The 25,207-nt window shown below is 39.0% G+C and overlaps 3 protein-coding genes across 9 annotated transcripts in view; all 3 read right to left on the reverse strand.

The window, feature by feature from the left end:
* Positions 1 to 890: 890 nt before the first annotated feature.
* si:ch211-14k19.8 (mucin-5AC) lies at positions 891 to 12,648 on the reverse strand. 2 transcript variants are annotated; one of them, XM_067585184.1, is made up of 11 exons: positions 11,863 to 12,641; positions 10,348 to 10,731; positions 7,882 to 9,900; positions 7,706 to 7,794; positions 7,560 to 7,618; positions 6,730 to 6,893; positions 5,300 to 5,465; positions 5,004 to 5,195; positions 3,442 to 3,663; positions 1,340 to 1,499; positions 891 to 1,250 (listed from the first exon to the last, which is right to left on the reverse strand). In XM_067585184.1, exons 1-11 carry the CDS (start codon positions 11,903 to 11,905, stop codon positions 1,176 to 1,178), a joined length of 3,573 nt encoding a protein of 1,190 aa, XP_067441285.1. In that variant the 5' UTR covers positions 11,906 to 12,641; the 3' UTR covers positions 891 to 1,175. The 2 variants fall into 2 exon arrangements, with proteins under 2 accessions (XP_067441285.1, XP_067441286.1); XM_067585185.1 differs by lacking the exon at positions 3,442 to 3,663 and having other exon boundaries at positions 11,863 to 12,648.
* Positions 12,649 to 14,410: 1,762 nt separating this feature from the next.
* LOC137180033 (perforin-1-like) lies at positions 14,411 to 19,597 on the reverse strand. The gene is made up of 9 exons (XM_067585196.1): positions 19,253 to 19,597; positions 19,057 to 19,136; positions 18,384 to 18,429; positions 17,161 to 17,297; positions 16,935 to 17,073; positions 16,746 to 16,826; positions 16,164 to 16,657; positions 15,961 to 16,054; positions 14,411 to 15,097 (listed from the first exon to the last, which is right to left on the reverse strand). The coding sequence occupies exons 1-9, from the start codon at positions 19,595 to 19,597 to the stop codon at positions 14,888 to 14,890; spliced, it is 1,626 nt and encodes a 541-aa protein (XP_067441297.1). The 3' UTR covers positions 14,411 to 14,887.
* LOC137180032 (perforin-1-like) overlaps positions 19,416 to 25,207 on the reverse strand; it is a 71,784-nt gene continuing 65,992 nt past the window's right edge. For all 6 annotated transcript variants that reach the window (XM_067585192.1, XM_067585191.1, XM_067585194.1 and 3 more), the window contains 4 exons: positions 24,627 to 24,723; positions 23,939 to 24,140; positions 20,405 to 20,479; positions 19,416 to 19,541 (listed from right to left, as the gene is read on the reverse strand). In XM_067585192.1, coding sequence (XP_067441293.1) covers positions 20,409 to 20,479; positions 23,939 to 24,140; positions 24,627 to 24,723 — 370 coding nt within the window. In that variant the 3' untranslated portion in view covers positions 19,416 to 19,541; positions 20,405 to 20,408. The remainder of the gene's footprint in view (positions 19,542 to 20,404; positions 20,480 to 23,938; positions 24,141 to 24,626; positions 24,724 to 25,207) is intronic.

A 25,207-nucleotide genomic window follows, 5' to 3' on the forward strand; every position in this document is an offset into this window, starting at 1 on the left:
TTAGTGGCTGGGGCAGACTCTCTGTTGGTTATCTGGCAACCTCACTTTGATGACAAGACTACAGGGAGTCACTTTGCACGGCCAAGAAATAGTCCAGCACATATCCTTGCATAAAACCACAATGTCATTTTTACACTTTTGTAAGGATGAAATAATGGTAAACAGACTGCACTTATATCACGCCTTTCGACCTCAATGGACAAAGTGCTTTTTTACCTCTCATTCACACACACACACACACACTCACACACCAATGGCAGTAGAGCTGACAACCCCTGAGCCACGGCCGCCCCACGTCATTATTTTACATGCCATAAAATAATGTATATATAATGTTAATTCGTGACCCTTATAGCTGCTGGTAGGCTGATTTGGTTACCTTTGGAGAGAGCCAGGCTAGCTTTTCCCCCGTTTCCAGTCTTTGTGCTAAGCTAGCTTCTGGTTGTAACTTTGTATTCCCCATATATATTCCTGTGTGTGTGTGTGTGTGTATATATATATATATATATATATATATATATATATATATATATATATGCATATTCCTTATATACATGAGTGTGGTATTGATCATATCATCTAGGCTCAGCAAGAAACCAAGTAAGCGTATTTCCCAAACTGTTGAAGTATTTCTTTAAGCACTCATTTGTGACCCATATTGTATTTAATTCTATTTTTATCTTTTTATTTACTTTTAATGATCTAATTTATGTTTTAATGTTAGTGCTGTATTTTCTCTATTTTTTAAAGCATTGTGTGAAGCACCCTTTGGTATGAAATGTGCTTTACAAATAAACTTACCTCAGTGGAAAGCTCAGTATGTTTAGATGCACAAGGACTTTCTTTCTCTTTTTTTAAGTCACCAAATCCCCAAAAATTGAATACATGTATTCTTGCCCTGAGTTTATTAAAGCATTACATAAGACTGCGCCATAGACATTTAGACAGCCTTCATATCCTTTGTTTTTTGATATCTTTACAATATAACATCAGAATGAGCATATCAGAAACAGATTGTAAAATCAAACTGGAAAATGTAACAACAATTCAGCAAAATTATATACTGTAAACCTACACACATTTACACTGTTTTACTATTTTTATTTATTTACAAAACAAGAAGATTTGACTGCAAATACCAGTGTCAGAACAGATTTAATTCTTCTTTATGCGAGTCATGCAGTCCAACTCTTCCCCAGGTCTACCAGCTCCATGCCTTCACAGTAGGACCGTGGCCTTCTCACCCTCACCTGGTTTCATAGGGGAACAACACATCATATGCAACAAATACATATTTCTCCTGTGTCTCTCTCTATCTAACACATAGTCAGACACTCACTGTGGGTGTCCTGTGTGAGGCCAGTTGCTGCAGAAGTGGGAATGGAGTCCACTGAATGGGTTCCACTGGCCAGCTACAGACTGAAAGGTCGCTGGCCTTACCGGAGTCCAACACACCATCCCCCATGCTCATCTCGCTCCCCCTCCAACCATACTGGGAGCTGCAATGAATACAGAGATGCAAGGGATTAGTTAGGGTTACACAGGCATTGTCTTTGTATGTGTGTATGAGTCAATATTTACAGATACACATTTATAATTTGTCAAAATAACCTTTGGGAAACTCTGAGTAGTAAAAGTTTAAGAGTAAAGGTTAGGAGAGGGTCAGCGATGTAGTTTTGTTCATTTTTTTTTGTTTGTTTTTACATTTTTATTTTATTTATTTGAGTTGTTGAATGATTTATGGTCAATATTGTAATTACAATCAAGAAATTCAATCAATAATACATTAAGTTGATGTATTGTTATTTACACACAATTATTGCCGTGTTTTGACCTTACCTTTACCTATTTACTCTTTTACCTAACCTGAATTGCTTGTTTGTCTTTGTATCGATGAAATTAAGTATTCAATCCTTATGGTTCTAATCAATATTTATATACTAACACTGGATGACATTACTTTGTATAAAATAAAACTGTTGCTTATAGTGACAAACTTACAGATAATTATCACCCAACTCAGCTCTACAGAACTTTTTAGCATTTTTTTTTTTTAGCACTTTTCAGCTCATCATTTGGTTTTACAGATCACAACTTTACTTTTTTGATTTTTGGTTCAGTCTCACCCTCATAAACGTTGCTTCCAGATGCAGGCAGCTGTTTTCAGCTAAAAAAGCTCTAAAAACCCACCATACACTACCTGCCCATCTCTAAATGGCAGACAGACAAAGTTGGTGAGTAGCTGGTGAACATAGTGGAACATATAGCAGCTAAGGACCCAGATAATTCAGGACTTGGAGGAGACCACAAAGGAGCTCAATGAAAGATGAATATTGGACTTAAATTCAGCAGGTGGCAAGAAAAATGACTTCAAGTGAATGCTGATGTTGATATGTGTGTGGTGGATGTGTAAAAAAGCAAGTCTGTGAGCCATATCATCTTTATAGTGTGATACCATGTCAGTGTTATGTTTACAGATTGTTCTGCTGCCCCTAAGTGGCCAAAAAAAATAAATTAATGCAGGTAAGGTATACTTATTTTTTAAAAGATCCATAAATATAGTCAGTAAAATGGTTCAAGTTCATGCCTGCAATTTTAAAGCATTATCAATTTTTCTCTTTGAGTGATATAAAATTATCAATGACTAAATTGTGTCTATGGAACTCCTGTGGAACCCCAGATTAGGATTTCTTTGGAAACAAAATCATTTTTGCATCTAACATTTGCATTAAAAGACAGCTGTTGCTAACTATAGTCATTATCTTGTATGTTGTTGTCAGGCTAACAGGATATTGGATATTTGTGCAGCAGTGAAGGGTCTAGGATGTAGACAGGCAGACCTGGAGGAATCAAACCAACCTGTTTATATTATAATCCTTCACAGTTGTCAACAGGCAGGTTAATTCTTATCTACCTTAGAATGGGGGCTTGCTTTTAGCTTGCTTGTTAGTTTGTTTTTTTTAAATCTTGATCAACATTTTCGTGATTATCTCTTAAATCTGATGTTGCTTTATAAGGTGTACCCTTCACAGTATTAAGTGTACTGGCACATGTATGTGTTACATCGCATGCTTGTTGTAGTATGTATTTGACAGCTGATGACAACAAATAACTGAAATTCTGATGACGTATTGTATTTTAAAGCATGATTTGTATTTTAGTAGATAATTATTGATTTCCCACATCACATAGTTGTGTGCACTGATTGTCCAAATTACTGTTGCTGACTTTAACTGTTGTATTGTTTTAAGTTGCATGAATGGCCCAAGTGAAAGTTTTTCTTATCGACCAACAGATGGATGGAAGAAGACCGATGTACAGACAGATATTTACTCTCTGCATGATCAATCGCTGTAACGTTCTGATACTGTCAAAAAGTTCATGTTTGATACTGGATGTGTGTGTGTGTGTGTGTGTGTGTGTGTGTGTGTGTGTGTGTACCTGTGGGGGTAAATTGTATTGATGTGTGTTCCGTGGCTGGGGCAGGTGGAGGCTAGCGACAGCGTGTCGTCGTGGTAACAGCAGGGGCGGTCGAGTGCCCGCAGGTGCAGTAACTCATCGGAACGTGTAAAAGCAGGATTATCCAGTGAGTCTGCTGATCCTGCTAATGAACGTAACCAGAACCGGCCTGACAGCTCATCAAAATGGTTGAACCTGCGATAGCTGCGCACACAACAAACCATAATGTGAGGTTAAATATTTATAGGATACAATATTTATTGTACCTGCTTCAATTTTTATGCCAGTTTTGAAAGTCTCACTGGAGAAAAATGAGCAAAAATCAGCAGATGGAAAGGAAAGGTAACCTTTTATTTTATGCTGCCATTACCTGGTGGCATGTCATGTAAAATTACTTCAGTAAACTGAATACTATGCTCTCCTGTTGACCAAGCCTGCTAAAGAAAGTAAAGCTCTGATCTTACCAACTTTCTCTGGACTGAACGCTCACTCCCATCCATTTAAGAGACAAATCTGGATTTAAGGCTTAGCTTCAGATGTATCACTTCCTGCCTGGACTTGTTGTCTGTGTCCATACCCAATATTAGAATATCTTATAGGCAATAGGATGAAACTACAGCGTCAACGTTAAAGTGGATAACGTCTTGCCTCTGTTACAGCCCCACTTAGTGATTAAGGCTCGGATGACAAGTACGTTTTAACACAAAAATAGCCTAGTGCAGCTTTAAGAGTAATGTAATTTTGCCAAGAGTCTACAGCACAGCTTCTGTCAACAGGATAGGGTTTGGCAGTCAGACTATGACACCTAGTGGAGATCACCTTTAGTGCAATTTGTGTACACAGTTCTTGTTTTCAGTACTCTTTTTATGGTGATCTCATTTCAGCCTTCTGTGTTATCAGCATTAAACACAATTGGATCATTCCTGTTCTGGAGTCATGTTAAGGCTATTATTATATCATTACTGTACACTTAAAGGCCCTGAAAACATGTTTTCTCAATCAGCTTCTTACTTTGAGCGATGGGGTCCTGTATAAATACAACATTTTCTGCCAAAGCTAGAAGAGTTTTGGTTATTTCATGAGAGATTTCTATTTTTTGTGTTTTTGTCTGTTGTGCTCTTCTTGCTGGTTTGAAGTGTGTGTGTGTGTGTGTGTGTGCGCGCGTGTGTGTGTGTCATGTATTTCTGCGCACCAATCAGGATGTAAAAGAATCAAAATATGATGGCAGTTGCAGGGATGTTCGCTTATGCTTTTACTGTTAAACTGTAATATAACTCTAATATTATATATGATAATAACTGACATTTTTTTTTTCCAAACTATAGAGAAGATTTGAAACTAGGGACTCTAAGGTCCCCTCAGAATGGGTAACAAACACCAGTCTACCATCTGATTAACTTTCCACATATTGTTTTTTAATACATCATCATCTAAACATCTAATCATGTTGATATATATGTATATCACCATTGTGAGTATTTATGATTGTATTAAAGGTTCTGTGTAAGCTATGATTATACATGTGTATGTTAGTGAGTGAGTACCTGCTCCGGGTCTGATCCACTTTGGCCTGGATCAGAATGGCTCGGTAGCGTCGTACTGCCACAAGGGCTAGAACACCAATGACGGTCACCATGATGAGTAAGATGGCAACACATGCGCCCACGAGCCGCGCTCGAGTCATCCTTACATCACACCTCTGACCCATGTACCAGAAGTCCTCTCCTACAAGGCAGCTAATACACAAACAAAAATATATGCACAAAACTTTCTTGGATGGACGGAGTAATACAAAATGAATATTCATGCATGTATGCCTCTGTGTGTGTTATGTTCTCACCGGCAAACTGGAAGTTGGCCTGGGTGGTGTGTGCAGATGCCATGATGGTGGCAGTAATCAAAGTGGCAGACAGAGGAACAGCTATAGTTTGCAGTGCCAGGCTGGGACACACATTTATAGCCTGCTGGGCACTGCAGTAACCAGTCGCACACATCACCCTGCAGACCTGGATGGGAGACACGTTAAGGGATACAGCTGGTGTTATTCTACACTTTTGTTATTGTCAACAAACCCCATAAAAAGCTCAAAACCAATATTATGGTTTTGACTTCTCTTGTTTATCTGTGGCACTCACTCTCACGCCCATTAATACCTACAGTACCAATGTAAATCTTTAAAAACAAGTCATAGATTTATAGTTTCACTCTTAAAAAAGGTAAAGATATTTCCTAAAACAGCTGGTCTCTGTCATTTTTAGTAAACGTTACTCAAACAGGAGTGAATAGTGCTTTTGTTGGATACTATTTTCAGTGATGGGATGTGTTTTTAATAGTTAATAGATTTTGGACACAGTGAACAGTGAAGGTGTATGGCACAGAGGAATAAGCTATATCAGGTTTAGATAAATAGGCTATACATGCTAGTAGAATACATTCTTTTTTTTTTTTGGTCTTTTCAGGGGCTTTGATGACAATAACAGAAATATAGTATATTGCCAAAATTATCCTTTCATTGTGTCTGCATACATGTCAATGTTAAAACTAACTTTAAAAACATTGCAGATGATGGGTTCTAGAAAATTAATAAACAAAATAATAAGAATACATGTTTTGGAAGTCTATTTAGTGCAAGTCAGTGACCAGGTTTACATGCAGAGTTTGCTGACTTTTGTTCATACTGTTCATATTGCAACCAAATAGTGTCCCTACTGCCCTGAATAATCTGCCAACAGAATAGACCCATCAGCCTGATTTGTTCAACAGCAAACAGCACAAAAATAACTGGCTGAGGTCACTTCATTCCTCATATAACCATGTGTTTTGACAATATCAGAACTGTGCCAGTGTGAATTTGTGCAGATGACAAACACCAAAAGTGAAAGGAGTAAGATGTTTGAACATGGTCACAGTAGCATGTGAGTAATACCTGAGTAAACCAGGGATGTTAATGAGATTAGTCACATATTGGATTGCAAACATAACTGAGTCTATCTAACTGAGTTATGATGTTTACATGGGTCTGTCTGTAACTGGGTTAATTGACTAACCAGGTTAAGAATGGAATTTCCACTCAGTGGCGGACCACTAACCTGGCATTTTAAGTATTTAGGGCATTTTTTATGCCTTTCTCAGAGAGCCAACAGTAGAGAAATGAGAGGAAAGTGATGGAGAACGATGTGTGACAAAAGTCTCCGGCTTTAACTCCTCGGCCACTCCAAATGTTAGGAATCTTTTGTCAGCTGTCTGTAGGACATCTCAACTCAGGCTCACCTCCCAGCGTGATGTTGGTGATCTTGGATGATCTAAAGGTCCTTCCCTCACGAACAGCTTGAGCTAGTCCTGTTAGTTCCAACAGTGATGTGGGTCCTGTGATGCTGAGCCACTGCAGAGCTCCGCTGGTTTTAAACTCCACCAAACTCTGCACTGCATGGCCACTGGAACAACAGCAGAACAGTAGATTCACCTTCTTTGCCTCTTTTCACACAAACTACTGCAAACTAGTCATAGTTTGTTCTAATGTATTGCCATCCTGTTCAAAAAAATAAATACCATGTCATCTTTGAAAAACCCAGAAGATCATTTGACTGCAATTCTGAAAGTATTTTCCAACTCTTGTAACCATCTGGATGAAAAAAATATTCCATCCACTGCACAATGACAAAGATTTTTAACCTGTTTCTCAAGTTGTGTCTCTTTTTCCAAATCCAAACAAAATAGTGAATGGAAATAACATGTCATTGCTACTGGTATATATTAATGTTTCTTTCAACTATTTTATATTTTCATAAAAAATAACATTTTGCATGTGTTTAACAAAAAGAGCAAGGACATACTGTATGTCATTTCTGGAATATTTTTTCATCAGGGTGGTTAAAAATGTCTTTGAGGATACTGGAAATACCTTCAGAGCAGTGGTACATGTTGTTCACTGACCCTCTCGGTTTTTCAAAGATCACCAGGTATTTATCGTTTGGAAAATCTGATGCTTCGCTCTGTGACTCAAATGTAATGGTAATACATGAGAGGCACAAACTGGAGCTGACTGCAAGCTAGCTATTCACTGAATACTATCCCTCCTCCATCTCTCTAAACCACCTCACCTGCTCCAGACTCCCAGCAGCCGACTGAACCCTGAGGCTCTCAGTAGGTAGGGCTCCACCTAAAATAAACAGGGAAGTGAGAACTTTATACAAGTAACATGCTTATTACAGTAGTATGTGCATGAATGCTGGTGTGTGTGTCTCACCCAGGCAGTCGTATCTTCCTCCAAGCCAGCAGTAAAAGCTGATCTGGACTCTTCCACAATAATCTGCAGCAGCAGCTCAATTGACTCCACTGGACAGAATGAGCAAACCATCCCTTTACAACAAGCTTGGACACACAACTTGGATATTTCATTACACACACAAACATGTATAATACCTCTGATGGCTGCATTCTGGTCTGGCACAATGTAGAACTTGGGTGTCTGAGTCGTTGTGGAGCTCCAAGTGGGTGCAGAAGTCGAAGAAGATGGTGTGTGTGCAAAATGGCTCTCCTGGCTGGGATGCGGGGTCGTCCAGGATGGGGGTTGCTGTGGAGGTCCAGCTGTGGGAGTGTGTGCAGTTGTGCTGCGGGGGGGCAACTGCCGAGACTTGTCTTCTACCTCTCTATCTCCATGTTCATAATCTGTGTTTTCGGTTGTGAATGAGGACAGAGCAGTATGTGTGGTGGTAATATAGTTGTTGGACTGTTTATGTGTAGCAGGGACAATAGTAGAGGAGGGAAAAGGCAGGTTGATATGTGTTTGATGCGTGTGTGTAGATGTAGATTTAGTTGATGTTTGTGCAGGTGTAGCTGTGGTTTTGGGGTCGACGAATTCTGTGTGTGCAGAGGATTCAGTGGCAGCGGAGCTCAAAGGCATGGCTGTACCAGGAAACGTAGCGTGTGTTTGGAGCGAGTATTCGGGTGTAGGTGAGTGTATGGATGTACTAGATGGGAAAAAAGGAACAGGAGTCTGTGAATTTGCCAGGAAGGACTTGTGTGTGGGTGAGCTTTCATTTAAGTGTGTCTGAGTGGTATCCAGTGTGTTAGTTCCCGTGTCAGCTGAGCTCTGGACTACATCTCCCAATGTCATCGGTGCTCTGGGTGTAGAAGACGAATCTGTGAAACCTGAAATCCAGTCATCGGCTTTGGTGATATCAGGCGAGGTTGTAGTCATGTATGCATTAACAACATTTCTTTGTGTACTTTGTGTTGCTGTTTGCGTGTCTTCTTTGCCTGTCTGTGTGAATGGGGATGACATGTGATGAGATGGCGAGTGTGTGAGGCTCTCTGTGCTTTGCGGAGTGTTTGTTTGAGTCCGTGAAGCTGAATCCAGGTCAGACGTGTGACGAGTGTGAAGCTTCATTGTGTTTTCAAACATAGCAGTGGACTCAAACGGCGCAGTCTGACTGGAAACATCTGATGCAGCGGATACAAATGAGTCAGTTCGACTAATGTTTGGATGAGATGACGCTGCCACAGTTCCAACAACAGAGTCAAGCTTTGGGATGTGGGTGGTAGATGAATGCGTCCTGCTGGGGCTCCCTGATGATACAGTAGGTTCAGTATCAGTGTTTGCACTGCTTGAATCATCCCACTGAGGTGATTGTAAAGGGTCATGGGTGATGGCGGATAGCAGATCAGAGTTAAGCCTGTAGGTGCTTCGCTGGATCCTCCAGGCATGGGGCTGCTTCTCTACGGGTGCCCCACTAACAGCTCCACCATGTGGGATTAGGATGGTGCCACTCTCCCTAGATGTCAGGGAAAGTAGGTCAGGGGGAGAGGAGGTGAGAGGAAGGACGCTGGAGCTGGACACAGTGGGGTGAGCTTGTGTAGTTTTATGTTTGTCTGTGTGTATATCTGTCTGAGTATATATGCGCATATCTGTGCCAAGCATGGTGTTGGAGCTACTGACTGCTGAATCTGTCAGCGTGTATGCCACCTGGGTTTTAGGGAACTCGTCGTTAGAGCTTGTTTCTGTATTTGCTGTGTGAAAGAGTGTGTCAGTACTGAGTGTATGCTGTGTGTGAAAATAGGGGTGTGTTCTCTCTCTGGCAGACATGGGACTATCAGCGAGTTGAGCAGCCCCAGATGTATCCGCTCCATTGTTTGGTTCTTCCTCAGGAAGAGGGAGAGTTTCCCTATCGGCTCTCCCAGCCACAGTGAGTCCCGGCAGGGGTGAGGTGGGGTGCCTCAGCCCCTGGTCCAGAGTAGAGGGACCAGACACAGATTGAGGCCCAGAGCTCGACTCCAGACCTTCGTAGAGGCGACCTCTGCCCCCTTCTGTCCCTCTCACCACCTCTTGCCTAACAGGAGCAGCGCTTGTAAAGCTGGTTCCTGTCTGAGACCAATGCGCAAGGTCTTGATCTGAATGTGGGCTGGTGTGGTCCTCCGAGGAATTCCTCTCATCTTCCTGAACTGGATGACCAGGAACAAACACGAAAACAGAGAGGGACAGGGTGAGGAGAGACAGAGTGGAAATCACAACAACATAACATCTCTACGTCTGTCACACCACAGTAAATGTGATAAGTTCTTTCCTACTGACAGATTTACAGCTCTCAGTACATTATGAACAATACATTTCCACAGTTTGTTTCCACAGTTACTCGCCATGCAGCCCAAGTAACCATAGCATTCTTCTTCGACTGTAAACAAAAAATATTTTCACCACTACACTTCTTATCTTCTTATTCTTATATATCCTTTAAGGCAACAACATGACACATAAGTAAAAACAGCTCTAAAACAAGCCCAATCCAAATGCTATTACCACTATTAGATCAAACTCTCATGATCAGGGTGCACATACAGGCAAGTGAGACTCAATAAATTAACCCGGGTAATTGAGTAGCAGTTTCTCACCATAATAGGACAGCTTAATTGCATTTGAGTAGTGTCTTGTTCCTGTCCAAGTGAGGATAGCTTTGTTTCTGTCACAGCCTGAGAGCAGGGCAGTCCCCCCGCTCTCCAAGACCTGATCTTCCTCATTCCAAACACAGCGCACTGATATGCTTGAACCACTTTCCAACCACAGTAACTTTAAATGTACCATCCGACCCAGAGGAATATCAAACATCCAAGTGCAAATGGAAACAGGCAGGGTTTGGTCAGTCTGGTGGTTCATTGGGTCGAGGCTGTTGGTCTCAGTAAAAAGTCCTGGTAGGGTGAGATTGATGTTACCAGTAGGCTCTTGGTCCAGGGTGACATTTCCACCACACTGGCGGTGCGGCAAGGCCAATGTTTTATCTGGGGAAAGAAAAAAAAGATGCTTGTAAGAGAAGGAATTACTCGAACACACCTCTGTGAAATGCTGTGGTGAAAACCAGTTTAATCAGTTAGAGGGATTATACTGGTTCCCAGCCTTATTTGGCTTTTGACCTTTAACCCCTCATCACAGATTATGGTTATGAGTTGTGGGCAATTCAACCTAAAAAGGGATTTTTCATTCTCATATCATATAAGGCTGCAACTGACGATTATTTTCATTCTTGATTAATCTGTTGATTATTTTCTTGTTAAATCAATTAGTTGTTTGATAAATAAAATGCCAGAAAATCGTGAAAAATGTTGATCATGTTTTCCAAAAGCTCAAGGTGACATCTTTAAATGTCTTGTTCTGTCCTGTAAAGCAGTCCACAACCAAAGATATTCAGTTTACTGTCACAGAATACTACAGAAACCAGAAAATATTCACATTTGAGCAGTTGGAACAAGAGAATTTGGACATTTTTTTCTTATAAAACGACTCCAAACAATTAATCAATTCTCAAAATAGTTGCAGATTAATTTAATAGTTGACAACTAATCGATTAATCGTTGCAGCTCTAGTTTTAGCATTGTTATTGTTACATTTGTCTACCTTTGACTGTCAAGGAGGAATTTCTGTTACTATGTGACAGGCTTCTTGAATCTTGAAAGAGCAGTGGTTCCCAGCCCGTTCTGGCTTTTGATCCTTTCAAATCAAAATCAATAATCAAAATCTATGTGAGACGCCTCATTACAGGTTATGAAAATGACTTTCTCATTCTCATATCATCTCATTTGAAGGATTTTTAGAAGCACAAAAAGGTGTTGAAATTCAAATGAAACTGAGAAATAAATAAACCTAATTTTCTGTAAAAGACCTTTTTCTACTTCTTTCTTCTCACTTTAACCATCTGATGAACCCATGCTGGGAACCACTGGGCTAGAGGTTATCAATCTATTGACAAGAGAGAAGCACTATTGTAGCCTAACCTTATTTATAAGTAGCAGATAATGACATCTATAGCAGTTTCAACTGAAAAAAATGTACCAAATACAAAGTTCATTGACTATAAAATGAGTATACAATGACATCTATGGCAGTTTTCAGTTCTGACTGACAGACTTCTTTACCTGTTGTGATAATAAAAAGCAACAGACAGGCGTGGAGCTGCATTTCCAATCCTGAGACATTTCAGTGTCGAAGACCGTATTAATCCCAAATCCATACAGATTTTTCCAGATTTACAGTATCTGTGCGTTATGATGCGGACGAGCAAACAAAGCAAGGCGAAAATGATCTCCAGTTTTCCTGTGGACAGTCCCCCAACGAAACGGAGAGGCGTCAGAAACTTTCCTTCTCCATCATTTCCTTCTAACGGAAACCTCTGCGCTGTCAGGGGCGCAGCGCCGCAGAGTCACCTAAATTAGATACACGTGTGCCAGACAGAGTGTCCTGTAAAGAAGGCTGGACAGAGAGACGGTGTGGGGGTGAGGGGAGAGGTTCATACCGCCTCCAGGCTGTTCCGTGCGGTCGTTTGGATCAATTGGCATGTCCAAAAATGAGAGGAAGGAATCCAGCGGTCACGGCAGGAGTCGGTTTTTACGCAGCGTATAAACGCTACACAGGAAACCTTTACCACAGGAGGCATGAAGACATGAGGGCGGGGGCAGTTCATTAGCGCTTTTACATGTACACCCCACTGTTTGTGTTAGATGATGAGTGTTGGAAACTACAGCCACGACCCGGTACTCCAAACAGGATGGGCTCATTTGTTTTTGCTCACCATCACCCGAGTAGCTGTCATTTGGCACTTTGAGGTCATTTGTAGAGCTGTGTTAACCGTTTTTGGCCACATAGGGGCGGAATTACTCCAAAACAAGCCTCACCCCACTTGTCGCCTCATGGGTTTCACTTTTTTTTTTAAGTCTGTCTCAAAAAAAAAAAAAAATAAAAAATAAAGTCAGGTTACCAAATGAACAGTGAAATAGGTTTTTCTGGCCATAATCATTGCCCCTGTTCCTAGACATTAGAGGATCCCTTTATAATGCATTTACAATGTGGGCAATCCACAGTCCTCCCTCTGTGCAAAAATGCATTTAAAAGTTTATCTGAAGCTAATATGAAGCTTCAGTCGTCCAAATGAGTCAAATCAAGTAGATATCTTTCAACTTTACAGTCTTTTTATCACCAAAGTCCCTCTTTTTGTTACTATACTTCCACTGCAACTCAAAAGGGAAACACTGTCCTAGGAAACACAAAGAGGGAATCTGATGCTAAGACTAAATGTGGCAGATATCCACTTGATATGACTCAGACTGCTTAGGCCTCATATAAGCTTCAGGTAAACTTCTGAATGCCTTTTTGCAGAAAATGACTGTGTGGACGCACTGTGGATTTTGGTCCCCATCACTTACATTGAAAACACATTTGAAGGGGATCTTTTAGCAGTCATGAATAGTTGGAATGATTATGGCAAGAAAAACCTGTTTCAGTGTTCATTTGGGCTCCTGACTATTGTTTTAAGACTTGAAAAATTGTGAACCTGTCCTTTAAAGTTAATGTTAGTTATCCAGTAGCTGTGAAGAAACAACATAGTATGAGCTCAGTTGGCTATTTAAACCTGCAATAACTGATTTTATGGCCCCAAGGAGACAGAAGAAACAAGATGTAAACACAGCATTATCACTGTTTAAAGGAACAGTTAGACATTCTGGAAAATCTTATTTTTATTCGCTTTCTGGTGGAGCGTTAATGAGAACCTTTATGTAAAATATAAAGCTACAGCCAGCAGCTGGTTAGCCTAGCTTAGCACAAAAACTGTTAGAAGAAAGTAACCGTAAGTTGCGCAGTTGCTAGGCAAGTAGTGAGACACTTAATCCCCCATTAAACATCAAATTCTCATTTTTATACATCAGTGATTGAATGGATTAAACAATTGAGATAAAAATATTAATTAGTGAGCTTTTGAAGTGCTGGTAGCCGGATTTTGTTATCTTCAGACAAAGCCAGGCTAGTTCCCCCCTATTTCCACTTGGTTCTAAGCTATGCTAAGCTAAATGGCTGCCTGCTTTATTTAATGCACAGACATGAGATTGGTATTGATTTCTTATCTAAGTCTCTGCCGCAAAACAAATAAGCATTTTTTTCCAAAATGTTGAACTGTTCCGTTGAAGTTTTATCGGTGAACTTGTTAGCAAAGAGTTAATTTAAACATCCAGCAGGTACAGAGCAACGTTGCCATTTATTTGTCGTGTTTCTGGCCACCTGGAAAATATAAGTCCAATATTCACTCTCTCTTTAGTTCTGTTTTTGGTCCAACAACTCCCAAGGTATCTAATCTTTCTCTCAAATTGCTAAATGTTTCACTATATCTTCACAGCTGTTGTGCTTTAACAGAAGCTCATCATAAAATGCCATTTTCTATAATTGGATGCCAGCTAATTTGGTGCCATATAATTTTATGTATGAAATAATATTATTTAATATGATGTGTTATCTAATCACATTAACTCATAGTGGCTTGTTCATTTATTAATGGTGAGCAACTTAAATTCATGTCACATACTGCTTTTTTCATGTATTAAGTCATAGTTATGAATTGCTGAGGCATGTGTTTTGAACCCTTATTATAAAGTGACACCAGTGTTGATTAGTGGCGCTTTAAAGAAACAGTTTACATGATCTGACAGCCTTTATTAGCATGAGAAAGTCACACAAACATATATCTCTAATGGTACTCACAACAATTTTGACACATGGATTCAGAAAATAATCAACAGTTACTGACTGTATATAACGAATGCACAGTCTGTGATTTAAATGTGACCCCAGCACCAAAATTTAAAACAGGAATACAAAGGAATATTATCCCTCCCAAACTGTCTTTTAAATGGTTTCATACATTCAATTGAGAAACACATACAATGCTAATTATCCATTTATAAGTCAAACACTTCTAATGTACATGTAAATGCACTTATACCTCTAATGTAAAATAGGAAACTGAATAGTTTACTTATAACCTGTGTATTAGAATACCGTAGACCCATCTAATTTATTGCATTTAAAGAAAATAATGTAAATATCTGATATCACACTTGATTAAAGAAAAACCAGCAAGATTTGCATAGAATATGCCACCCAATGCATTTCTCTCTATGGAATTGGTTTGTACTGGTTACACCTGTTTCCGGTCAGGTGACGGTTGCAGGTCAGAGTGTACCGGATCTCGACGCCACCTCTACTGGCTGAGCAGGTGAATCTGTGTGTCCCCTGGCTCAGCTCCCTCTCACATGACACCAGGAGGTCGTCCCAGTACCAGTCCTTATCCCAGACCTTGATCTTCAGTTGCAAGTGTGTGTCCACCTTTATAAAAAAAAGATAGTAAAAGTAATATAATTAAATAATATTCAAAAATATTACATACCACTGAATTGTTGAGTTTGATACATCACACGGTCTGTTTGGTCAACTTTGTACTAACAAAATGAGTGTTATATGTTTGGTGTATTCATTAAGGTATTTCTTTAGTTCCGCTTGTCCACTTGGTTGATTAGTTTTCACAGCTAATCACATCAAACCACAGCAGACATCTTTCATAAGCCGGAATATAAAAAGTAGTTGATGGATGACAAAAAGGAGAAGCAGCCGCATTAATTGTTTAGACTTTAGATTTTGATATGGCTTTTGTTTTGCCTAAAGTTTTTTTGTGTTTTTCCCACATATATCACAAAGGTAATATTACATATTACATACTTTAAGTACTGTATTTCAGAAAAAAACAAGTATAATGTAATTCAACTCTGTGGAGCACAGTCTTTATTGTTAGTATTCTTGTAAAGCTCATTTCAAAACCTGTTTTTGACTACTAAATTACACAGAATGGAAGAAACGGTAGCATCAATGGACTGCTTAAAGAAAAAGTGAACAGTCCAAATCTTTATATAACTCCCTGCAAAATAGCAAGTAATAGTAATATTAAAAGTACATTTTGGAAATGTCGAACTAAGGACAGAGTCAGGCTAGATGTTTATTGTACAGCCATGAGAGTGGTATCAATTTTCTCAACTAACTCTCAACAAGAAAGCAAATAAGCATATTTCCCACAATGCCAAACTATTCCTTTAAAAATTACTTCGGACATCAGCTGTTTTTGGGATTGAAGTGATATCTTTTTCTCTAAGATATGGACTTTTTAACTAATCTGTAAAAAGAAGATTAGTATTGACCTCGCCCAGATAATATCGATCATTCCAGCGAGGGTAGTTTGACCTGATCATACGAGTTTTGTGGTAGATGGAGCCGTACCGCATTGTGGCATACCTGCAAATTGGAAAAAACATAGAAAAGCAAACAACTGTATCAGTATTTGTGTTTGATGCGTCATGTTTATTGTGCCTTCCTTCTGGATTTTGTCTTGTTCTCTACGCACCCCTCAGTCTGGCCCCAATAATCTCCTTTCAGACCCCAGGCTCGGACGATGGTCACCGCCAGTGTTCCTTTCCAGGCCTGTTGAGGACAGCAGTCGGGAGCCAGGTTGGGAATGCGCCACCCACAATATGGTTCTTTGGGTGAGTTAGGCACTGCGTTGTCTTCTAAGTACTGCTCTGTGGCAGCCTTCAGTCCATTCCTTTTTGTCCCGTTTGGCACCAACTCATACATTGGTCTTAGGGAATACCGGACAACATCAGGGCGGTCTTTGAGGGTTTTCAGCCAATTTTTGTAGCCCAGGGAGTCGTTACGGATGAGAGAAAACTCACCCACCCAACCGGTGCCTCCCAACACCTCTGTGTAATGTTGGTGGAGACCAGAACTGTATGAAGTGGAGACATCCTGGTTCTGTAGGATTGTGTTGCAGGACCTCAGGTTAACAGGCAGTTTGATCCCAAGGCCTACATTGAGACCAGCTGATAAGCAGTTGTGCGCCTATATGAAAGGAGGTTATTTAAGATGTTATTTTTGGTACAGAGTGTATGTACATTTACTGCCTTCAATAGATGAGTGATACACATACCTGTTTTGAGGAGAGGCCATTCAGTCTGGACAAACAGGTACGTGTAGCTGTGACTCGCCTGAATCTCCCCCCAAGATAAACCTGAAATTACATACAATAGAATGCTGTTGAGACAAAAAATATTGTATCATTTTATATAGAATATTTTGTCATTTATTCCTGTGAAATAAGTGGTGTGTATGTTTTAACCCGGCGGATATAATGTGTTCCATAGATCCCTATGAGACGACTGTACTGGGCCCTGGTTGAGGAGCTGTAGTAATTGGGCAGTCTTGCCAAATCATTGCGGAACTCGGAGCTGAGGGGTGGTCTGCTTGACACACGGTAACTAAATACAAGAAGACAGCATAGTAAATCAACTGTGTGTGCAAACATAGCTGAAAAATCTGACATTCTGTGGGGATGCATACATTACCTGTAATGGCTACATGTGGTCCTGTGTATGCTGAAGCTGTAGCGGTCCTCTTTGCTCCTGGCTGTAGCAAAGTTATACGCAGTGGAACGTGTTCCCCCCACCTCCAGGCTGACATACTTCGTCAAATCTAGTCCAGACTGATAGAAAAGAGACCATGAGCTGCTCTTTGCTCCATTGTAGTAACCATGATGCAATTCAGCCAAATCACAGAAACGCTTATTTTTAGAAGTTCTCAAAACAATAAAAGATTTCTTTTTAAAAAGTCCACAGTAACATGCCTTTCCCAAAACAATGTCTTTGTCTTATAATTACCAGATCTCATTGTAAACATTTTCCACTGGGTACTATGCTGTTGAGTTTTTAGCCACACTAGCAATGTGGCTCCAGTGATGGCAAAGCCAGTCAGTTGGTCAGTCCTTCATTTTGGTCCAGACATAAATATCTAATAACTATTGGATGGTTGACCATAAAGTTTGGCAAAGACATTCATGGTTTCATCTCATAGGATGAATCCTAACGACTTTGATGATCCCCTGACTTTTCCTCTTATGCCTCCATGATGTTGACATTTGTGGTTTCAGTGAAATGTCTTGACAATGTTTGGATGGATCACCATGAAATTTGATAAAGATGTTCATGTTCACGATGAACTATAATCACTTTGGTGATCCATTTATTTTATAGCAGCATCATGTCAATATTTGCATTTTTCCAATATTTTGGTTCATCAAACACCTGTAATACTATTGACATGTCCAGCAGCTTCAGATGTACTTTGTACTAATGCTAATTAGCAAATGTTTGCATGCTAACGTGCTAAACAAATATGGTGATCATGGTAAATATTATACTTGTGTGACATAGCCATATTAACATTGTCTTTGTTAGCATGTTAGCATGCATAAGTTTGCATTTGACTGTAGAGTATTAGTCTTGTTTAGATTTAGGTTTTTGGTGCATTGAGCAGCACAAAAGAAATTTCACTTCCCCAAATTGTATACAGGTTGACAGCAAAGGTTTAGAGAACCAAAGAACCAATATACTTTTCATATAAAATATGGGAGGTACTATGCAAATCCTGTATGCTAAGCATTAAGAAGTTAAGTTCATCAAAAGTGCATAAATCTTACTGTAAGTCAGGCTAAAAATATATATACATACTGTATATAATTAATAATAGTACAGTGCATTTCTCTCAACAGTAGCCTTGAAATGTTTCCTACCTTCCAGTCCACGCTGTCCTGGTTGGTGTATGTTTTAAGCAGTGAGCTGTGGACACATAAAATACACACCATGAAAACGGTTTAATTTCCGCAAAACATTTAACTGTATTTTTCAACAGACAACACAAAAGGAAGTTATTAAATACTTCACATCAATCAATTTAATTAATGGAGCCAATTAAAGATTAGAAAGAGACCGGCTGTGTGAGTCTGTGCATAATTCTCAGAATTATAAATGCGAATGAAAGGAGAATGACACTCATTTTTAAGATTTTATATGTGTTAGTAAATTTCAGTCAGTGTCTGTGAGTTTTCACCACTCTTTCCTAGAGCTGACACAGAAAACATTTGATGTTGTGATGTAAAATCAGAGCCTGAAATATAAGCAATGACCAGGGAGCTGACGTTTGGAGCTAAATGATTTTGAGTTGAGTTGTCATGACAACATAAAGATAATTTGTCCCATAGCTGCTAACATTAAGAATTTGGATGCCAGATGTTAAATTAACTCTCAAATCAGATTTAAACATTTTTGACCAATTATTTCAAAGCTCAATTATCTTGCTTTTTAGATTTTCTAAAAACCAGTGGATGTTAGGAAGTCTTGACTGATCCGTCTTGAGATACTGGACTACAACACTATCAGTGATTATGATTCTATATCACAGAATACCTGATAGAGGTGTGTTCACTTCCATACAGATGAAAATTGCAGTGGCTGGATGGGCGCCAGTCCACTGCAGAGACTGGCAGCTGAAAATGAAAGTGAGAACACCTCAGTTACCATGTTAACAATATGTGTGTGCCAAAGTGTTAAAATTGCTGTCGAATATGTGAGTCTGTGTTTCTGCTTTTCTGATTTAAATTACTTTCTGCAGCTTGTTGCCTTGAAGGGGGTTGGAGCAGAGAGTACAAGTTCCATTTGGAGAGAGGTAGGTCTTCACGTCAACCATGTAGGCTCCTTTTCGCTGCAGGGTGACCACATCAAAGCCCTCTCCCACCAGGTTGTGGCCTGGCACAAAGGGAGCGGACATACACTGGCTGCGGGTCCCAGTCTGACAGGAGAGGACAGAGGAGGGATACAAGAGAAAGAGGAGGAGGCTCAGGCAGAGAGGAGGTAGTGTTGAAAAGGAGAACATGGTTGGAGTCAAGGAGACACTGAAATAGTTCAGGGAAAAACAGAGAGAGTAGAAAAGGAAATCATTGAGTATCATTTCAGCTGTAATGTAACTGTCAATGAAGTTAATGAAGTTTACAAAAACTGCAAACAGGCTTTGTGATTATTTCATCATCCTGTATGGGGATAAAACTTTCAGTTCACAGTTTAATAGTATTTAAAAATACAAATGATAAGCTGAAGTGTTGGATGTTTATATATTTTTTTTATATATTTATTATATCATTTTCTCTGCCTTTTTCTTTCACTGTTATGCTCTAGAAGTCTGTAATTTGTCTAACCCTCTCTATTCATCTGCATTTTTTTAAAGACTTTTAAAAAAAGGCATTTTAATCTATATGGTATGATATGGTAAGCAGAGTAATAATATGGTGAGATACAGCAAGCAATGTGCAGTATGATATTTTGGCTGAAATTGAGGGTTAATGAACATGATGTTAAGTCAAAACAAGAAGTGCACATTTAGTAGGAATGCTAAGGAATGATGATTGCAGCCACAGCTATTAATCATCAGTTGCATAGTACATTTAACTCAAAGTAACATAAAAGAATCAGTAATAATATGGTAAAAAAAAAAAAAAAATACTGTAAATGGTCACCTCATTTAAAAAAGTAAATAATAGAATGATTAAGCTGTAAACTTTGTTTTCTTACGGTAAGAATGCTAGAAGTATGAATATTTTCGTAAACTATATAAGCAAATGTAAATCTACTTTGTGCATTCTTGCAATTAAGTCTAAAAATAAAACAAAACAAACGAACAAAAACATATCTTTTGTGTAATTTGGGAGAAAAGATCCTTTAAATTTTTATTATCTACATCATTCATTAAAAACAAGATTACCTGTTCAGGCCTCAGCTGGGTTTCTCAAATACGGTGTGAATCCCTCAAGTAGGATGGAGATGAGGAGTGTGTCAGCTGAGGATGCAGTGACACTGTCAAGTCTGCAGGTAATAGCACTTTTATACAGGTCATGTTAAGGAAATAGCGTGTGTTATTATTATCAAACAGGGAGTAGTTCTTGATACTGCGCATGGCAAGAGTACAACAAAACAAATTAGACAACAGGTCAAACCACATCTTACATTTTGAAGAAATGGGCTGCAAAAATCCTGCTTTTCCATAATCCTTTGAACTTGACAAGCTTGAGTGATGACATTTTTCATCATTGAAATCAAGTAATTAAATAAGTAAGTAAAGTTCATTTATATAACACCTTTCACAGACACCTGTCACAAAGGGCTTCACAGTCAAATAAATAAAACAAAGATAAACAACAGATAGAACAGACATAAAACACAAGTTAAACCATAAAATACCACATGCTACCTAAATGCCTGTCTGAACAGAGTCCACAGAGTCCAGAGACCTCAGACTTATTGGGAGACTATTCCAAAGCTTAGGTGCTACCGACTATTTCAATATTTTACCTCCAGAACTATAAATCGTATTGTCTTCAAGTTTTGAAATGCATTTAAATCTCAAGTTATAAAAATATGACATATTCATAACATACTCATTCCAGATTTTTATTGGAAAAATCTTTTAGCATAAACGTAGATAACAGACCATAACGTTGAAAGATATCTATTCGATTTGATTGATCTGACGACTGAAGCTTCATATTAGCTTCAAATAAACTTTTAAATCCATTTTTGCACAGAAGAAGGCTTGTGGATTTGGCTCCCATCACTTACATTGAAAGTGCATTATGAAGGGATCTTCTAATGGTCAGTATGAACAGGAGGAATGATTATGCCAAGAAAAACGTGTTTCAGTGTTCATTTGGACACCTGACTGTTGTTTTAGGACAAACTTGGAAAACTGTGAAATAAACTGAAATTCCTGACCCTGAAACTCATTTAAAAGTGTTTTTCTGAATGGTTCTTATTGGTTCTGATATGTGTAGTGCAGCTTATTAACTTAAGCAGCAGTTCGATTTTCTGGAACATCTTTGTGGTTGGGAGTTTGCATGTATTTGATGCCCTTTGAGGAACATTGATTGACATTTTCATTGATAAAAGAGAGGAGACAATGAGTAAGCAGAGTAATAGGCTCAGATTTAAAGCCCAGAGATGACTTGTCTGCAAGTATCTGGAGTCCAGATTACTAAAAACAAGTGACCAGATTCAAAACCCGGGAGTAACCATGGATAGTGAACTCAGCTTTTAACAGCATCACCAAAGTTGCCTTTTTCCAACTCAGAAACATTTCCAGAATCAGAGGCTTTCATTCTTAATCTGACTCAGAGAAACTCATGTATGCATTTGTCATGAGCAGGCTGGATTATTGCAACTCTCTGTTTATGGGTCTTTCAAACAAAAAAATCCAGAGTAATAGGCTCAGATTTATTCCAATATCCAGACAATAGCGTAATCTCCTTGACCCCCACCATCTGCTGGTTCCTTTTTTTTTGATGGTTCTTTAAAAGTACCATCCCACAGGGGTGTCACAGGCCTGTTTTGACAGATGGTTCATGTAAGACTAACATGAATTCCCTTTCGCTTTCCCTTCACTTGAAACAATAAAACAGTCAAACAGGTTGTACACCATCTTTCTTGTCACACTAAATCACTCTTGTGTTAATCCTCTGACATTTCTTCTGATACAATATGCTTTATTACTGTTTATCCACCTGAGTCAGAGTTAAATGTAGATAATATTTATATTTTCTTTTGATCTACCTGCAGGTTATACTGCCTGGTGATGCAAGAAAAAAAGTTGTTAATTTCAAGTGGTTGCACATACTTGAAGCACATTCAGCTGCATGTTTGTTTCCATGACTATCATCTTTGAGATTCTGTTGGGAACTGGCTGACACAATTCACAGCTCTCAATCGTAAGTAACAAATAAACTTCCATTAATCTTTTTTTTTTTTTACACGGGTCATTAATTGGATAGTTATTACAAGACAGACAGATGAGATGATAAAACTCCCATTTTTACTCATTTATTACTCCCCATATAACTGACACTCAATTGTTACGAAGTTACTAAATAGTGAGCAGTAAATTGACATTTAATCATCATCTTACTGATCTTCACTTTGTATCATCACTCACAGCGGTAGAGTCGCAAAACAGTAATTGCGGTGCAATGCATTGTGGGATCGTTAGCAGAAACTACTTTTTTCATTCCATTGTGAAATTTTTTGAGGGCTCAATTTCGTGAATTAATGTACAAACTGAAAATTCAGACACTCAAATTAAATGGCGGAGGGTAAATATAGTGCACCATATAAATCTGTATAAGTTACTTGTGTTGTACCTGTTACTGTTAGATTAAAAAAGAAGCACAGTACATGAGAAAGAAAGAAAGACAGACAGAACAAACACAGAACCATCTGAGAAGTCGTCCTTGGAAACTGTTTGGAAAAGGGTAGGCACTTTCAAAAGATACTTGGGAGGTGATCGGATGAACCGTCTATCACCATCTACCATGCGAGGCAGCTGGATTCACGAGATCATGTAAGAATCCTTATAGGATGCTAATTGGTCCAAACCATTATTGGTCCGCACAAAAGCGAACAACTTGAAGCCCGAAAAGATGAATTCTTATGTGATCCTTGATGTTGTGATCTCGAGAATCCAGCTGCCTGCCAAAAGTAGCATATTATTTTTTACACACACAAACACACACAGTTGTCATTTTCTAAGCAATCTATCAAGGACCAGATTAATGCGAAAACATACAGTGGAAAATTAAAAGTGTATGTGCTTGTTGGAGTATGTTTGTGTGTGTGTGTGTGTGTATGTGTGTGGGTGTGGGTGTGTGTGTTTGAACAAAACACGAGGCGCAATTTTTCATGACATCGTAGCAACAACACAAAAAACAAGATAAGCTGTGTTATTGTTCTCTTTCTAAAGGACTTCTTCATTCCACAAATGGAATGTAACACAGATTCCAGTGATACATGCCAGCTGCATCTCTGTCAAAAGCTTGTTTCATTTAACCTTTAAAGCTGGTATTTGCTATAGGCATTTCACTGTTTTCCTTTCTGTGAAACGCCAGAGCAGACAAAGATGTTCAAGTACAATCAGTTTCGATTCTGATACAATTGTTCTCTACTGTTTCACATTCAGTTTATCTCCACTTGATTTCAAGACCAACATAATTATTTTAAGATGTAAAGATAAGTCACTATGTGAATTTACCTGTAATTTATATGGTCAAATGATTTATTGAACCCCAAACAGATAAGAAATATTGTGTTTCAATGGTAGGAAAATAAATGTATAAGCCCTCAGTCATTTATTACCTGTTAAATGATCAACTGATCAGCTATCATGCTTGATTAAAGTAAAGCAAGTGGCAAGTTGTGAATAGCATGGCCCTAGAATGCATTTCTCACTGTGGAGATGGTTTGTAATGATTACACTTGTCTCCAATGAGGTGAGGGTCGCAGGTCAGGGTGTACTGGACCTCGAAGCCACCGTTCTTGGCGCCGCCTCCCGGGGCTGGACAGGTGAAGGTGTGTGTCCCCTGGATCAGGTATTTCACACATGATCCTAGAATGTCGTCATTGCTGTATGTGTCCTCATCCCAGACCTCAACCTTCAAACCCAAGTTTGTATCCACCTTTATGAAAATAAATTAAAAATTAAAAATACAATTACAATCTTACAATCAATTTAATTCACAGTGTTTGTACACATTATTGTGATCATAATACTCTATGAATCTAGCATTGCACTTGTAAAACATTGTCTGGCTCACAATTGACAGTTTAAATAAGGATAAAAATTGATGCAGCAGAACCAGAGATATTGTCTTTTGAATTCCATGCATTTGTCTAAACCTGATGCTTATGTTACCCACAATGCAACTCAGTTCATTCAACGTTACAGATTTTGGTGTGTTATGCTAGTAGCAGCTAATGTAGCCTGCAGCCGCTAACCTCAACCTCAACCTCACTTCTTTCTAACACCATAACCCCCCCCAAACTTCAGCCCCAAACGAAGTGACATAATTTAGGGCAATTTATCAGACTGTGCAGCTTTTTTCACATGATACAGTAGTTCTCGCTAACACCTGTAAACAGAAGTACTGAGAAGATTTACTGACCTTGCCCAGATCATAACGAGCATTCCATCTAGGGTTGTCGTTTGACCAGATCATATGAGTCCTGTGGTAGATGGAACCATACCACATCTTGGCATACCTGAGAATTAGAGAAAACATGGAAAAGTAAATAATTAAGTAATGTTTGAGTTTGATATATGTCATATTTGAAGTGCCAGCCTAAAGACTGTGTGTGACAGTTCTAATAAAATCTTGGTTGCAATCTGTGTCAAACTCTACAACATCAATTTGAGGCATGTCATATTGTGCGATTAATGCGTGGTTATTGCCCCCATCATTTTGGTTTGTGTAAATGTTTGGGATGGTTTGTAGATGAGGGTTGTAGCAGCAGCATTGTGAGAATTTAGAGCAAAATTCCAGACTTCTGTCAGAATTTTGCCTCAGGCTGCAGTGTATTCTATTCTGATGCTCGCTCTCTCACTTAACCACTCACTCGCTTATGTATTGCCTTATTTCTTAAAAGGACTTACGCTACCTTGAGTTTCCCAGGCAACGACACAGACGTTGACTCGCATTTCAAAACAGCACTGCTCAGAGGCTCCCAAACGCTATTGATTTCTGAA

This window comes from Thunnus thynnus, chromosome 3 (assembly GCF_963924715.1).
Source record: "Thunnus thynnus chromosome 3, fThuThy2.1, whole genome shotgun sequence".
NCBI classification, from domain to species: Eukaryota; Metazoa; Chordata; class Actinopteri; order Scombriformes; family Scombridae; genus Thunnus; species Thunnus thynnus.

What these genes read in the sequence shown, in the direction of transcription:
- si:ch211-14k19.8 (XM_067585184.1), bottom strand. Translation starts at nt 11,905, where the DNA reads ATGCAGCTCCACGCCTGTCTGTTGCTTTTTATTATCACAACAG. An exon ending in AGGAAGATACGACTGCCTGG is followed by an intron (nt 7,619 to 7,705) that starts GTGAGACACACA and finishes TGTTTATTTTAG; the next exon opens with GTGGAGCCCTACCTACTGAG. An exon ending in CCTCACACAGGACACCCACA is followed by an intron (nt 1,251 to 1,339) that starts GTGAGTGTCTGA and finishes CTATGAAACCAG; the next exon opens with GTGAGGGTGAGAAGGCCACG.
- LOC137180033 (XM_067585196.1), bottom strand. Translation starts at nt 19,597, where the DNA reads ATGATACTCAATGATTTCCTTTTCTACTCTCTCTGTTTTTCCCTGAAC. An exon ending in AGGACAGCGTGGACTGGAAG is followed by an intron (nt 17,298 to 18,383) that starts GTAGGAAACATT and finishes CTTTTCTATCAG; the next exon opens with TCTGGACTAGATTTGACGAA. An exon ending in GAACACATTATATCCGCCGG is followed by an intron (nt 16,827 to 16,934) that starts GTTAAAACATAC and finishes ATGTAATTTCAG; the next exon opens with GTTTATCTTGGGGGGAGATT.